Source organism: Anabrus simplex, chromosome 2, assembly GCF_040414725.1.
Source record: "Anabrus simplex isolate iqAnaSimp1 chromosome 2, ASM4041472v1, whole genome shotgun sequence".
NCBI lineage: Eukaryota > Metazoa > Arthropoda > Insecta > Orthoptera > Tettigoniidae > Anabrus > Anabrus simplex.
The window spans coordinates 1,021,608,989-1,021,625,390 of record NC_090266.1 but is presented as its reverse complement, the minus strand read 5'-3'; the positions used below and the strand labels follow the sequence as shown (position 1 = coordinate 1,021,625,390).

General features: G+C 38.5%; 1 protein-coding gene across 7 annotated transcripts in view; it reads right to left on the bottom strand.

The window, feature by feature from the left end:
- The window catches only part of Cdc27 (cell division cycle protein 27), a 507,070-nt gene that overhangs the window by 234,664 nt on the left and 256,004 nt on the right, over positions 1-16,402 (bottom strand). For 6 of the 7 annotated variants that reach the window (XM_068226370.1, XM_067141899.1, XM_068226372.1 and 3 more), the window contains 2 exons: positions 12,715-12,900; positions 12,205-12,626 (listed from right to left, as the gene is read on the bottom strand). In XM_068226370.1, the coding sequence (XP_068082471.1) occupies positions 12,205-12,626; positions 12,715-12,900 (608 nt within the window). The remainder of the gene's footprint in view (positions 1-12,204; positions 12,627-12,714; positions 12,901-16,402) is intronic. The other variant, XM_068226371.1, reaches the window with a different exon arrangement.

Here is a 16,402-nt window from a genome sequence, read left to right as displayed (position 1 = left end):
AGTGGAAAATTTATCTCTGAGAAAATACGTGATTTTTTTTGTTAAGACTTGAGTCGTAACAGAACTTTCTTTTTCACGAGACTGTGTCATAGACTGTTTTTTTCCTCTGTCTTCACAGAAATTTTAATTTATTTCTATGTGTGTGTGTGCTAGAACATTGCATGTACTCATTACAAACAGTGCAGAGACTGTGTCCGAAGGACTTTATTTTCTTTTGCATTGAGGTTAAGTGAAGTGGTAAACCACTGTATCTCAGAAAGTTCCAGATTATTTTCATTGCCTTATCACTTCAAGTTCGATAGTAACTATTGCATGAACAATATTAATCATTCTCAGAGAACTGTGATTTTGAATTCATCTCTTTTTTCAAATGTGCGTCCAACATCATTTATAGTGGAACTTATTCAGCCAGTAAACAGTGTCTCGCCACAATTTGCAGTGCAGTGCGGTAGAGAAGTGTCGTATCAGATTCTATTGACATTCTGTGCAAAAGTTTTACATTTCTCTGCTCCTTTCATGGGACTTAGTGGAATACAAAACTCAACAACTATTCCACACTGCACTATCATCAGACGACCGCCCCAGGTTCGAGTCTCCTTCAACATCAAAGGCTAACAACCGCCATGGGACGACGCTGACAACTTCGACGACGTACGCCGACGCCGCATTATGACGCCTTCTCCACATCTTTAAGGACATTCAAACTATTCGTCTGTAAAAGGTGATATAATTTCTATGCATTTTTTTTAATAAACTGCAAGTTCCACTTTAAATATAAACTCATTTCAATACCCTTCTCTCGTACTTTCTAAAGCATGAACCATACACACCTTTGTGTTATCCATGCTCTCCACAAAACTAAAGAACGGGCGTTCCTGTTTCAATGTATATAAATGATATGAGTAAAGAAGTGGAATCAGAGATAAGGCTTTTTGCAGATGATGTTATTCTGTATTGAGTAATAAATAAGTTACAAGACTGTGAGCAACTGAAAAATGACTTCAATAATGTTGTGAGATGGACAGCAGGCAATGGTATGATGATAAACGGGGTTAAAAGTCAGGTTGTGAGTTTCACAAATAGGAAAAGTCCTCTCAGTTTTATTTACTGCATTGATGGGGTTAAATTTCCTTATGAGGATCACTGTAAGTATCTAGGTGTTAATATAAGGAAAGTACTTCATTGGGGTAATCACATAAATGGGATTGTAATTAAAGGGTACAGATCTCTGTACATGGTTATGAGGGTGTTTAGGGGTTGTAGCAAAGATTTCAAGGAGAGGGCGTATAAGTCTCTGGTAAGACCCCAACTATACTATGGTTCCAGTATATGGGACCCTCACCAGGATTACTTGATGCAAGAAATGGAAAAAATCCAAAGAAAAGCAGCTCAATCTGGATGATTTCCGACAAAAAAGTAGTGTTCCAAAAATGTTGCAAATTTTGGGCTGGGAAGACTTGGGACAAAGAAGACGAGCTGCTCATCTAAGTGGTATGCTACAAGTAACTGTTCTCATTTTGGTTCCTAATTGAAGATGATGTATATCACAAATATTATTATAATATTTATAGATCCACCTGTTCAATACAATACAATCCACTATTTCATGTGGTTAAAATTTATACATAAGTCATAGGTACATGTTTCACCCGTTTTGTTTCACGGGCATCGTCAGCCTATATCAATCTTAAAAATTAATGGATACGGGATCTTACTAATCTTATAAATGATTAACCAGTTAATTAATAAAGTTAAATATAAACTATCCATGAATTAAACCTAAAAAAAATAGTTACGCCATGTTTACGTACAACAACCCAGCCATCCACCAGATCGCAAACACACTGAAGAAATAAGACATTAATATTGCCTTCAGAACAGTAAATACAAATCAAAGTATATTTTAAAATCATAATAAAGTAAATTATAAAAACAGCCATTTTTTGAGATCTGGTATTTACAGACTAACTTGCGCTCATTGTGGATTTAGTTATGTTGGTCAAACTGGGCACAGCTTCTATACGAGATATATGGAGCATTACAATGCCTCCAAATATAACAAATATTCAGTGATGAGCTCACAAGTGAAACAGGACACTAGTTTATATCAATTGATAAGGATCTCACTATTCTAAGATGTATAGGCAAAGGAAAACTTATGAATGAATTAGAAAGTCTTTAAATCTTTTTAGACCAAGCCTATAACAAAGACCATAATCTTAATGATGCCACAGAGGCAAAAAATCCTTTATATGAGCTAACTCCATAGTTATTAGGTATTGTGAACTCGAAACATAATACAATCCTGCAGACTTTTAGAACTTTTTGTTCTAAAACTTCCACCACCTCGCTAAATGTTAGGCCCGCCCATCCTGCTCCTAACAGCCCTAACAACAACACTTGCGCACAAGGATCCGCCCACCCTTTCCCCCCCTCCGTGTCCTTCACCGCTTCAGCCACACCGGTATAATACTTGAAGTAGAAAGGTCAGTCAAGCTAGCATTGCTGGAACAGCCTGACGTACTTAACATGCACCGTATGAGTAAGTACCGCCTTAGGCATTTTTGACCTACGGGAAGTCTCGTGCACAATACTATTTAACTAACTCTCTTTAACATTTTGTTTCAGGTAAAACTCAATCATTTATTTGAACAAATGTTTCAACAGGGTTAATAACACCCACTTGACCATCTTTTGGATCCATTTGATTACCGTACTAACATAACTAAACACTGACATCAGCTAGCTTTGACACAACATTTTATCATTGGCAACGTCTCCACAAGATGTCCCACCTTCTTTTCTACAAGTTTCTGATAAATCAACTGTACATTTTTTAACACATTTGATACGTGCACACTTCTATTTTAAATAACTGACATTGATTTTACTATCTTGAACTTGTGCTATGAGAATGGAGTAAACATGCCCCTTGGATGACTGTGCTTTTACACTCAAGGCTGTCACAGTCCTAATGATTTATAAGAAGAGGATCCATTTTGGTTTTAAACGCTCCAATATTCATGATTAACCACGTCATAATCTTCAAAAACTGTTAATTCACAGAATTTTTTAACATACTTTCTGTGCAATATCTCTATTTTAGATGTTATAGTACAACTTTTATGAGATCATTGTCCAAGATTTTACTCTATTGTCTATAAGATTAGAAAGATCCCGTATCCATTAATTTTTAAGATTGATATAGGCTGATGATGCCCGTAAAAAAGGGTGAAACATGTACCTATGACTTTTATGTATTATGTATAAATTTTAACCACATGAAATAGTGGATTGTATTGTATTGTATTGAACAGGTGGATCTATAAATATTATAATCATATTTGTGATATAAGTGGTATGTTCCGAGCTGTCTGTGGAGAGATGGTGTGGAATGACATTAGTAGACGAATAAGTTTGAGTGGTGTTTTTAAAAGTAGGAAAGATCACAATATGAAGATTAAGTTGGAATTGAAGAGGACAAATTGGGGCAAATATTCATTTATAGGAAGGGGAGTTGGGGATTGGAACAAGGGAGATGTTCAATAAATATCCAATTTCTTTGAAATCATTTAAGAAAAGACTTGGAAAACAACAGATAGGGAATCTGCCACCTGGGCGACTGTCCTGAATGCAGATCAGCATTGACTGATTGATTTGTTAGAAATTTGGCCCACATGTCTGGGAATGAAGTGAATAGAAAAGTACTGATGAGAGTAAAAACTTCACTCTTAAATATATGTACAGAGAAATCCAGAGCAACACCTTGATACAAATGTATCATGTTTTGAACCACTCCTACTTCTGAGAAAGGTGGCCGTCTGCAACTAAAAGTAATCCTCTACCTCTGGATCACTTTCAATATTAATAGCATTTCATATTGGTTATCATTACACAAATTCATCTTGATGAATACCTGACAGACAGTGTAGTGTAATTGGTTATGATGCTCGCTATGTACACTCAAGGTTGGCAAATCTAATTCTGGCATAGTTAGTTGGCATTTACAGAAGTGTGAAAATTATTAGACTCAAAGAACACAAAAAGTGAAATTGTCTTAGTTATAGTTTATGCCCCCACTTGTCTTTCTAATTTCTTACATAGAACTCCCTACTTTTCAGTCAAATATTCATCCAACTTACTAAACTTTGTGAAATACTGAATTATTTGTATCTTTTTAAATATTAGATTGAGATTAAACTTTTCAGTTTGGTGTACCGCTAATCCTACATCAGTTTCCAAGAATTTGGACAGTAAATAGTACAATGAACTGCGAATTATACCAGAGCTCAAGTGAAGCAAAATATTGCACAACCCCTTCATGTAGTTATCAAATTACACTTCTTCTTCTTCTTCTTCTTCTTCTTACTCCACCGCTTTTCCCACATCTGTCGGGTTGCGGGAGCGAACTGTCACAAACATGAGGACTTGCCCTTCCTAACGCCAACCCTATACGGAGGGATGCAATTACTACTGCGTGTTTCTGTGGTGGTTGGTAGTGTAGTGTGTTGTCTGAATATGAAGAGGAAAGTGTTGGGACAAACACAAACACCCAGTTCCCGGGCTAGAAGAATTAATCTGACATGATTAAAATCCCCAACCTGGCCGAGAATCAAACCCAGGACCCACTGAACTGAAGGCCTCAACGCTGACTATTCAGGTAATGAATTGGACTATCTAATTACACTCAAAAGAGAAATTTAAAATCTTCAACATTGGAGTTTAATATTAATAAAGGAGTCTATTGCCTTACTGATGTAATCGTTACTGATGTAATTGAAAGAAAATATAACTTGTGTTCTATATTTTACTTTAACCCATATCTTCACACTGTCATTTTAAAAGGACAGCATGTATTTTGCACAACAGAAAAGGCACTTTGAAATTTGTTTAGGAAATTTTACTTCAAACGTTTATGTTGAGAATGCAGTGTGCCAGTATAAGTTTCTAAACATGAAGATATTTTGCTTGCTATGGAAAGTCGAGATCGGAAAGTAATATCTTTGTCATTAGTCTTAGTTCTCTAATTATAAGTTTCAGTTTGTAGCTAAGTGTCTTGACTTAACGTGTTAAAGCTAGTACACATGAATAATATTTGGTATCTTGGGATTACAGACTTGATATGGGCTTTTCGGTCTTATGCCATGTCGAGAAAATAAGGTGAAATTCTTTATGTTTTGCAGAGAACTTTGCTCCGCGTCTTCAGAAGAAAAAGTTAAAGTTATCTCCATACTTAATCACAGTTTTATTTTAAGATAAAAATGATATTGTATAATACAACATAAACATTAGAATCTTAGAACATAGCAGCACACAAGCATATCATGCAGCCAGATGTGCCCACTGTCCTTTTGAAAGGACAAATCTTAATTTGGTTCCTAAGTAACAGCTGTGGAGAGAGAGAGAGAGAGAGAGAGAGAGAGAGAGAGAGAGAGAGAGAGAGAGAGAGAGAGAGAGAGAGAGAGAGAGGGGGGGGGGGGCTATCAGTAGACCCTCATGACTAACAGATCACAACTATTCCGAAAAAGTAATTCCGGGAAGATATGGGTTGAACAGACAACAAGTAACATGCAAAAGAGCTCCACTACAACACAAAAGGATTTTCACAGGCAGGTAAGCAATAGGTAATGTGACAATTGAAATGTTGAAAAAGTAGTGTTGAGTCTAATAATTTTCCCACCTCTGTATGAATGATCATGGCAGAAGATTTACAAGGATGTTAAAGAACCCCTTTTGCAGGGCAAATTTCCAGTAAACTGCATCTTTTCAAGTCCACAGTAGTTAAAGGTACTTAACATATAGAATAATAATAATAATAATAATAATAATAATAATAATAATAATAATAATAATAATAATAATAATGGAGTCTACTTTATCATGGCGGCCGCGTAAGGATACTGCGAGATCGTTGCTCTGATAAATAAGTGATATTTGCAGATAAAATAAGCGTTTCAGACGTGAATAGTGTTGTGAAGATGCCATAAGGTAATACATTTCCTTTTTACAGAAGTGAAGGTGATTTGAGAATCGTTATACTTCGTAGTGAATAAGTACTCAACGTATGTGCATCAGTGTGAGCTAGAATTCAATTACGGAAGTTGGACAAGAACTCAGCCCATCGCACAGTTCGACAGAAAACTACATTTTTATTAGAGCAACACTTACACGTCATTAGACTATGTTAATTTAGTAGATAGTGCCTGAAGATAAACTCTCAGGATCAGTGAACTTTCCGTTAGCCGTTATTAGTTATTTAAACGTGACAGTAGGTGACTATTAATGAACAGGCTGTTCCCAATAATAATAATAATAATAATAATAATAATAATAATAATAATAATAATAATAATAATAATAATAATAAACCTATCCTCATTGCCACATATTACCGAGTGTAATTTCAGACGTAAATAGTGGCGTCAAGTCGCCATAAGGCGATACATTTTCTTTTCACAGAAGTGAAGGGCGAGTTGAGAATCGTTATGCTTCGTAGTGTATAACTACTCTACGTATGTACAGTCAAGATGAGCTATAATTCAATTACGGAAGTTGGACAAAGACTTCAGCCCATCGCACAGTTCGACAGAAAACTACATTTTACTAGTGCCACACTTAGACCCTTTATTAAACACTTTATATTAATTTAGCTGATAGTGCCTAAAGATAAATTCTCAAGATCAATGAACGTAAAGTTATGCCGTTATTAGGTATTTAAATGTGACAGTAGGTGTGTGACAGTAGATGAACACCTATCTTCATTGATACAAAGGAACAACCATCTAACTTTGAGCAAAATGACTTCCTATGTTCTAAAAATGAGGTGAAGATTAAGAAAGATCCACTTACTATGGTTGCTGATTCTAATTTGGAGGATGTAGATATAAAAATGGTTAAGGAGTCGTGTTCTGTCAGGGATGAGGTGGAAGAAGTCCATGATGAAGGATGTGACAACAGAAGAGGTTAATCTCGTTAATTTGCTTGTCAATAGGTATGGAGGAGCCCCTGTTCATCAAATGTGAGCCATCATGCCCTTCGGATACAGAAGAACAACCTTCTAACTTTATTCTTCAAAACTAATAGAGCCATGATTTTAGCGAGGATATTTCCATATTCAATTCGACATATAATAAGAGATAATTTATATTTTAGTGTCTCGGTTGAAAGTGTTATTATAAGAGCGTTCTACTTTTTCAGCACAAAATACGACTTGAAGTGCATATGATTATTACGGGTAATGTTAAAGGAATATGTAGTGTAGTTTGTTATTCTGATCGAGACGCAAGTCTTGCTTTCAAACGGGGCGGTCTGCAGGAGAAAAGTGCTCCTCACAGTCAAGTGAAGCTGAAGGTTACTGCTGCAGATCTGAGTCCACAGGAGGTTAACGTAGAACCTTGTTCTAATGAGGATGAGATGGAAGAAGCCCACGATGGAGACAGTGACACCAGTGGAGATACATCTCACGATCTGAAGAAAGATGCAGTGCCAACGCATTCATGTGCTACTTGCGAGAAGATATTTAACATAAGATATGATTTGAAGTGTCATCTGCTAACTCACATAGCAGATAGGCTACACTTATGTAAAATCTGCTGGAAGGCGTTCATCCAATGAAGTCATCTCAAAGCCCACCTATTCATTCATCCAGCGAGCGAACAGTTTGATTGTACAATTTGTGGAAGTATTTTCAGAACGCTTTCAAGTCCTCGAAATCATTCTAGTATGCACTCCGAGAGTAGGCTATTCCATTGTACAATTTGCCGGCGAAATTTCAGAACAATATCTCCTCTAAGGCGACATCGAAATAAACATACTAAAACCAAGGCTTTCTCTTGTTCAATTTGTGGGAATTCCTTCCGGAAATCAGCGTATCTCAGAAAACACAATATCACGCATAATGATAATAAACCATTCAAGAATTCAGTGCAAGACAAGCAACAAGCAACATTGATTGATGTCTTAGCCTACTCATAATTAATGAAAGTGACAAACTAAATATCGAGTGTCGACCTCAAGAGTAGGAAGTCTGTTAACCAGTATTCGTTACCGAATGACCTGTTGGAGTGACATATGTTCAAAGTGATACATTCGAGCATGGAAACCACTCACACATCCCTTAGTGTCAACTTATTTCGCAACATGATCGTCCTCATTGCGCATATATCTATGCAAAGTTTTTTATATTTCCATGGCAGTTTGCTTATGAATGAGAATTAGGTCACTCTAATTAAATTTACTTTCCCAAGGCCATCTATTATAGTCTTAACGTATAATATATATGTAGGCCTACTGCTGTTGGTCCCAATGAGTCCGTGCAAAGAGAAACCATCTACGTCATCTGGTGCGACAGCTGACCATGTTGATTGTAAACTCTGTGGGAAGACCTTTACTAGAAATGGTATCGACATACATTTGACCAGAAGTCATGCAATGTGGTCCCAAACACCTAAACAAGGTGAAGAACCAGATACCGTGATGCCCAATCCTAAATGTCCACACTGCGAAAAAAATCTGTCAGTCCGCACATGGTGTCAACATACACATTAGTAGAGCTCATCCAAAAGCCCATCATGCAAACCGTCACCAAACGCACAAGCGCAATATTTCGCTTCACCCAGATCAATCTATCTCAATACCCAATATACAGGTTATTGATCCAGTTCATGCTGAATCTCCAAATAAGTCATTTCAGGCCATACTATCAAACTGTAAAGACAGCATAAGAATTTTAAGAAGAGTTCCAAAAGGGGTGAGAGCTATAACTGCGGATAGACTATCAAAGTTGATTGAAAGATGTATTTCCCAGAACTCTTTGGAATGCTGGCAGGATCTAATGCTTTTTGCATACATTGCTCTTCGTGTCCCCGAGAAATCTAATGGAAAGGCTACTTCGTTAGTATCTAAAATAAAGGAAAATATGCGAGAATTCCAACTACCAGAACCTGCGACTAAAAAGAACACCGCGCCTTCTAAAGTTCGTTGTATAGAAAACAAAGTAGCAGATGGGGATATTCGGGGAGCAGTTAGGATTCTTTCATCAGAAAGTGGGATAGTAGAACGCACCCTTACCACCTTCGAATCCTTGGTAGATAAACACCCTTCGCCGTCATGCCCATTGTCGTTTCCCGATCCCCCTGATCTTAGTGACAATTATCTCAGCGTGACACCGGAATTGGTGCTTGAAGGAATAAAGACGTTCCCTAACGGTTCTGCTTCGGGAATTGACGGTATCCGTCCTCAACACCTCAAAGATCTTACCTCTAAATCAGCTGGAGATGCCGGGAGAAGACTTCTCCAATCCATCACAAAATTATGTAATTTCATTTTAAGAGGGCTACTCAGTTCTGAACTGTGCCCAAACTTTTATGGGGCCGTATTAATTGCTCTTCAGAAACCTGACGGAGGCGTTCGACCTATTGCAATTGGGAACACATTTAGAAGGCTGGTTGCTAAATTATCTTGCATGGCAGTAAAAGGGACCATCGGCCAGTATCTCTATCCTCACCAACTTGGCTTTGGTATGCCAAAGGGATGTGAAACCATTATCCATTCTGCACGAACTTTCCTACATTTAAATGCTACATCGAACAAAATCTTAGTAAAAATGGACTTCAGAAATGCATTTAACACCATAGATAGAGACTCCATGTTACATGCAGTAAAGGATAGAATTCCTGAACTTTATGCTTTCCTTTGGCAAGCGTATAGATACCCTTCTAACCTGTATTTCGGGTCTCATATTATTTCGTCACAGTCTGGGGTACAGCAAGGTGATCCAACAGGACCTTTACTTTTTAGTCTTGCACTCCAGCCTGTCATCGCAGACTTGAACAGTCCTCTTAACCTATTTTATTTGGATGATGGAACCATCGGCGGTGATCCTGATACGGTACTTATGGATCTAAAGAAAATTATCACTGAGTGTAAAAACATTGGTTTGGAAGTTAATCCGCATAAATGTGAAATATACTTCTGTTCCGCGAGAGATGAGACAACAATTTCTGCAATTCAAGATATTGTTCCCGGTATTCACGTTACAACAAATTCCAGTCTATCCTTGCTTGGGTCACCGCTTACAGTCGAGGCCGTGGAGGAAATTGTGAAGCAAAAGCTAACAGAATTAATGAGGCTGTATAATGGTCTCCAAGCGATCAATTCTCACATGGCATACTTCTTATTAAAGAACTGTATTTTTATTCCAAAATTTAATTACTTTCTGCGGACCACACCTCTATGGTTATTTCCTTCGTTCCTTGCTCAGGCTGATGATTTGACAAGAAGTTGTCTCGAGTCTCTACTAAATATACCGTTTGAGGAACATAACTGGACTCTGGCGCGTTTACCAGTAAGATTTGGAGGCCTCGGAATTCGTAGATTAAGTGATATTTCCATACCCGCTTTTCTTGCTTCCGCTCATGGAGTATCTGACTTTATCAAGTCTCTGTTCTCTGATTACGGTGATAATGTCGAGATATGCCATCTGTTTGACGCAAGATATCACTGGAATATCATGACCAATAACTTGAGTCCTCCAGTATCCCCGGATTCACAAAGAAGTTGGGATATGATAAACACCCGTCGAATTTTCGATTCTTTGATTTTGTCATGTCCAACAGAAACTAAAGGAAGCGGGCTCATGGCTTAAGGCTTTTCCGTCACCCAATGTTGGCACGCTTATGGATAACATGTCGTTTAAAATAGCAATCGGCTTACGTCTTGGTTGCAAACTATGCCAGTCACATAAGTGCATATGTGGAGCGGAAGTTGACGTTTATGGACGCCATGCTTTAAGTTGCCCTAAGAGTGCTGGCCGATTTTCAAGACACTGTTCAATTAATGACATTATCAAAAGAGCTTTTAAATGTATCAATGTCCCTTCTGTCCTAGAACCGAGTGGAATTAGCCGCACAGACGGAAAACGCCCTGATGGTCTGACTTTAGTCCCATGGAACAAAGGCAGATTTCTCCTGTGGAATGCCACATGTGTGGACACATTAGCACCATCGCATTTGCCTCACACTGGCAAGGCTGCTGGTTCTGCTGCAGAAATGGCCGTGCGCAATAAAAGGGCGAAATACAGAGCAATAACGGACAACTACATCTTCGTGGTATTCGCAGTCGAAACGATGGGGACGTGGTGTCAAGAAGCTAAAAGTCTGATTTCAGATATTGGCAAACGACTAGCAGCAATCACTGGAGACACCTCTTCAACAGAATTCCTGAGACAGCGGATAGGAATTGCTATCCAGCGAGGAAATGCTGCCAGTGTTATGGGCACTTTTCCAGATAACGCTCCACTGGACGAAGTCTTTTATCTTACACCTTAGACTTTCGAGCTGGAGTAAAGTTAAAAAAAAATTATTGTTGAGATATTATTTTGTATTTATACTTTCTGTCTATTGCCTCGAAGGTAATTTGGTGGATCTGTTCATGAGAGAATAAATAATAATAATAATAATAATAATAATAATAATAATAATAATAATAATAATCAAATACATTATCTCCAAACACTACACTGTTCTGTTCAGGTACAAGGGACATCTTGGTCATCGACCTCATGTACTCGATAAATACTTTCCACACTGAGCTGTCTGCATTTATCTTCTTATGTGTTCTTTTTCATGATCCTATCTTTCTACATATGACTTGTAAAACCTCTAAAGTAACCAGTGCAGTTGTAGTAGTAAATTGGGCTAGTAACAGGCCAGGTGGCCACAGACCCTCCTCTAACATTTGCCCTCAAGTGAATGAAAACACCATGGAAAAGAAGTCAGAGCAGTCACTGCCGGTGCTTGTATTTGTACAATGGCTATAGTACCATACAGCTTTTCAATCTGTTATGTTTGCATTCGGAGAATGACAAAATTAACGAAGAACGTAGTTTCCTTAAATTCATAAGCTTGAGCTATGCCAATGCATGAAGACTGTAAAATACTCAGAATTAAAATATTAATCATGCATATTGAATGATTTATTATAGCAACCATAGTAACGTGAGGAAATCACATTAGAAACTGCCTTCCTTTACTACACGCAATCTTCACCATACCAGGTTTAGGTCAGCAATTCAAAACCATCAAAAGATTTTTAACAGCCAAGTAATACTTGAATTCTTACTGAACTATGAAATAACAGCATCAATCCAGTCCCTTGCCATCAAACAAGGCAGTAATTTATCTTAAATTATATCTTGTCACTTACCTTGCAGCCATGTTGTACTCTGCTAACTCAAAGTGTGCCTTCCCCATTAGAGAGAGTATCCACCCTGTACTGTAATGTTTGGGTGGAAGGCTATTGAATACTTCAAGAGCCTTTCTACAATTATATTGTGCTAAATGAAGGTATGCAGCACCTATATGTCTCAACAATGACATCAGACCCTCAACAGATTGTTTCTGAAGCATGAGAGCATGATGAGCAGCACTCTGCGTACAACCACCATTTATGATTTTGCTGTCAGTGGAAGTAATAGTTTCCGACTTCTCCTTTTCGTTACGATTTCGTTCATTAAGATCACTGAATGTTGCTTTGTTGAGGTTCGCTTTTGCAATACGTGACTTGCTTTTACGTGAGGGTGACTTAGGTGTTGCAAATTTTCCACGATTAGGACTCTTATTGTTCTCCTATTAACAAAAGGATAAAAATAGAATTTTACTAACAAGTTAACATGAATTTATTTCAAAAGAGGTACATAATGATGATGATACTAACCTTCACAGAATAGCTGTTACTGAAAAGTCTAGAACTACGACGCACATTTAAACCTGGCTGTAACGGTACAGGTGGAACTGAAGGGGAAGAGGTAGCAACGATGTTAGATGAATTACTAGTGTTGCTTGACTGGCTGAATACAGGTTTACTCTGCTGCAGTGGTGTTTCTTTACGGCTCATCAGCTGCTGCAAACACACACACACATATATATATATACACACACACATATCACAGAACATGAAAAATTTCTCGAATGAAAAATTGCCAATCATTCAAAGTTGTATTAACACACATACAAGATTTTGGTGAAGCTGGGATAGGGAAGGGCTAGGAATGGGAAGGAAGCTTGGTGTCTGATGCAAAGGTTCAAATCCATTTCCAGAATGAGAACGGTCTAACAAGCATACAATAAAATGAATTACATATGTTTTGTACATAAATACACACTTTCACCACCACTCAAACTTAAAATTTTGTAAGTTAACTTCTCTGCTCTGACCAACACAAAACTGCAGACTCAATCAGCACACACAGTGCTGAAGATCCGTAATAACATTCATAATTTAAGAACCTCAGCAACAGATAAAGCTCCAATATTATTACAATACAAAAACAAGTGTATCTTGTAAATCAGCAACAGCATACTTTAGTTGAATTGATATCTCTTTACAGGAATGTCTTACTAATCAATGAGATTACATTTAGATTTGTGAACACAGCCAGTCCTATAAAGGACTCTTCTGGACATGTATGACTTGACCCAGTCTAGACTCCATCACGGACTCAATACATTTACAAGTAGGTCTCGTCAAACCCGGTTTTCTCCCAAGTATTAAACATATTGTAATGGTTATAGCATCCGCCATGCCAACTTGCTACGGGCCCTGCTCGTCACCGTATTCGGCCCACCCCCCTTACTTCAACCACGCCAGTCACGAGCAGCACTTAAGTGCTAGGCCAGCCCCACTCGCTTCCGCCCGCGGTCCCGTAGCAGAGGAGTATGGAAATGACTCCACGATTAATCTGGAGTCTTCCATTTTCCGAGGTTCCTGGATCCATCGAGCATCCGGACTATTCTAGAAGGGCCAGCGTACGTATATAAGAGAGGAACGACCTGCCTGCAGTTAGTGAGAGTTAGACTGGGTTAGTGAGTGAGTGAAAGCGAGATTGATTTCGCTGGTAGCCTGGGCTGGGGATGTCAGCCTGATGGAGTATCTGCCTGTTGGAGCCGAGGACTCGTTCCTGTTTCCCTGACGTCGTGTGTGTGAGTCTCTTGGATCCGGCTGTTGGAGAAGAACTTTGGGTGTTCTGGAGCAGCGCGAAGGGAACACTGGGTGACGACGTGTGCAGACTGTGAACAGAGTTCGACGGATAGAGTGAACAGCAGATACTATCCCGACCCGTGTGGACTGCCGTGATATCGGACTAGCGTGCTACAGTGCGGACTGACGGCGAAGGAGTGAACGTGTAGCTTTGCGACGTGGAACCTTGTGGGTGAATGTAGAACTGTGTAGCGTGAGAACATGAGAAACTAAGAGAGAGAGCGCGAACCGTGTAAGTGTGCAACCGTGTACTTGTGTAAGTTGTAAGCTCAGCTATTTTGTGTGTGTGTGTGTGTGCGTGCATGCGCGCGCGCGCGCGTAAATCTATGATTGTAGTGCTTAGTTAATAAATCTTAGAAATAGGACTCTACCAGGTTCTGTACTCATTTATTTACTTATGTACTCTGCCAACACGTAACAATATACTTTATTTATGTTCAATTTTATACTATGATGTCAGATATTCACCAAGTTATGGAAAGTGAGCAGAATAACCCCATAATGAAATCAAGTGACTGTACAAGAATTGAAAATTACATTATCTGTGCTGCAGTTAAAATACTGGAACACATACTAGTAAAAATTTACAGAGGTATTTTTAACTGGGAGAAACCATACATCTCAGAATGGCAATGTGGGTTTGCCAAGCGAGTGGCTGCGCGGTTTGGGTCATGAAGCTGTCAGTTTGCATTCGAGAGATAGTGGGTTCAAACCCTGGTAGCCCTCAAGATGGTTTTTCACAGTTTCCCATTTTCACACCTTAATTAAGGCCAGGGCTGCTTCCTTCCCAATCCTAGCCCTTTCTTATCCCATCGTTGCCATAAGAGCTATCTGTGTCGGTGCAACAAAAAATGAATTGTGCGAAAAGAAAAAAAATATCTTTTAAACACATGGGTTTCATCCGAGAATATCAATGACAAATTTGATCAATTTTGTTCAGAGTATATCAGATTTAATTAACAGACATCTTGCAGTATACATGATTTTCTTAAAGCTTTTGACAAACTTTATCATCAGGTACTTTTGACAAAGATGTCAAAATTTGTTCTGAATTCCTACAGTTGATTGTATCATATTTATCAAATCACAAAAAATATGCGATTTATAACTAGGCAAAATCATTTCAGTTTCGTGTGTAGTCTGGAATATTTGACTGTCACGTGTATTCTGGAATATTCGGCTGTTGGGTTGATTTGCCAAAACAGAATTGAAGTGCTTGGTAGAAAAAGGGCCTATCCCATTATTTGATTTAAGTTGCATTCTAAGCACCATCCAGTGTGCTGATTTCACAAGTTCATTATCGGAGGATAGACACAATCTTGTAACTTCTGCTCTTCAAGGAAAATAGAATATTTCACTGCTTAACTTGTTGGTGGAAGATAGGTCTATCCTACAGTGTTACAGTACATTCATGACTAGCAAACACAATGTGATTGGATGAATGGTAGCCATCTTTCTGCATAGCTCAAATGATAGAAAAGTAGAATTTTGTAGTTATTGCTTTTAGATATCAAGTATACTTTTAGAGGTATTGAAGACTTTTTTTTTTTTGCTAGGGGCTTTACGTCGCACCGACACAGATAGGTCTTATGGCGACGATGGGATAGGAAAGGCCTAGGAGTTGGAAGGAAGCGGCCGTGCCCATAATTAAGGTACAGCCCCAGCATTTGCCTGGTGTGAAAATGGGAAACCATGGAAAACCATCTTCAGGGCTGCCGATAGTGGGATTCGAACCTACTATCTTCCGGATGCAAGCTCACAGCCACGCGCCTCTACGCGCACGGCCAACTCGCCCGGTGTATTGAAGACTGATAAGACTATAAGTTACCAGGAAGGATGAGAGAAATACCATTCACTTACTGACTTTCTAATCAAATACCAAAATGGGATAGGAATAATAAGGAAGAAACTACAGGACATACTCTCACGTCTGAAGTACCTCTCACATGTGATCATCTCTGATGGGAGGAAGCTGCTGACGAGAAAAACAGTAATGTTAATGGTTTAAAGGAGGTTACAAAGGACTAAGAAATAATTGAAATCATGAATGCTTTATAAACAGAAATTAAATATTTTTTTCTAGTTGCTTTACGTCGCACCGACACAGATAGGTCTTATGGTGACGATGGGATAGGGAAGGGCTAGGACCGGGAAGGAAGCGGCCATGGCCTTAATTATGGTACAGCCCCAACATTTGCCTGTTATGAAAATGGGAAACCACTGAAAACCATCTTCAGGACCGCCGACAGTATGGTTTGAACCCACTATCTCCCGGATGTAAACAAAGCAGACTTTGATATTTTACTCTTAGTTAATATATCACGTTATATTGTAAAATATTAACTCTTCCTAATGGAAGACATTA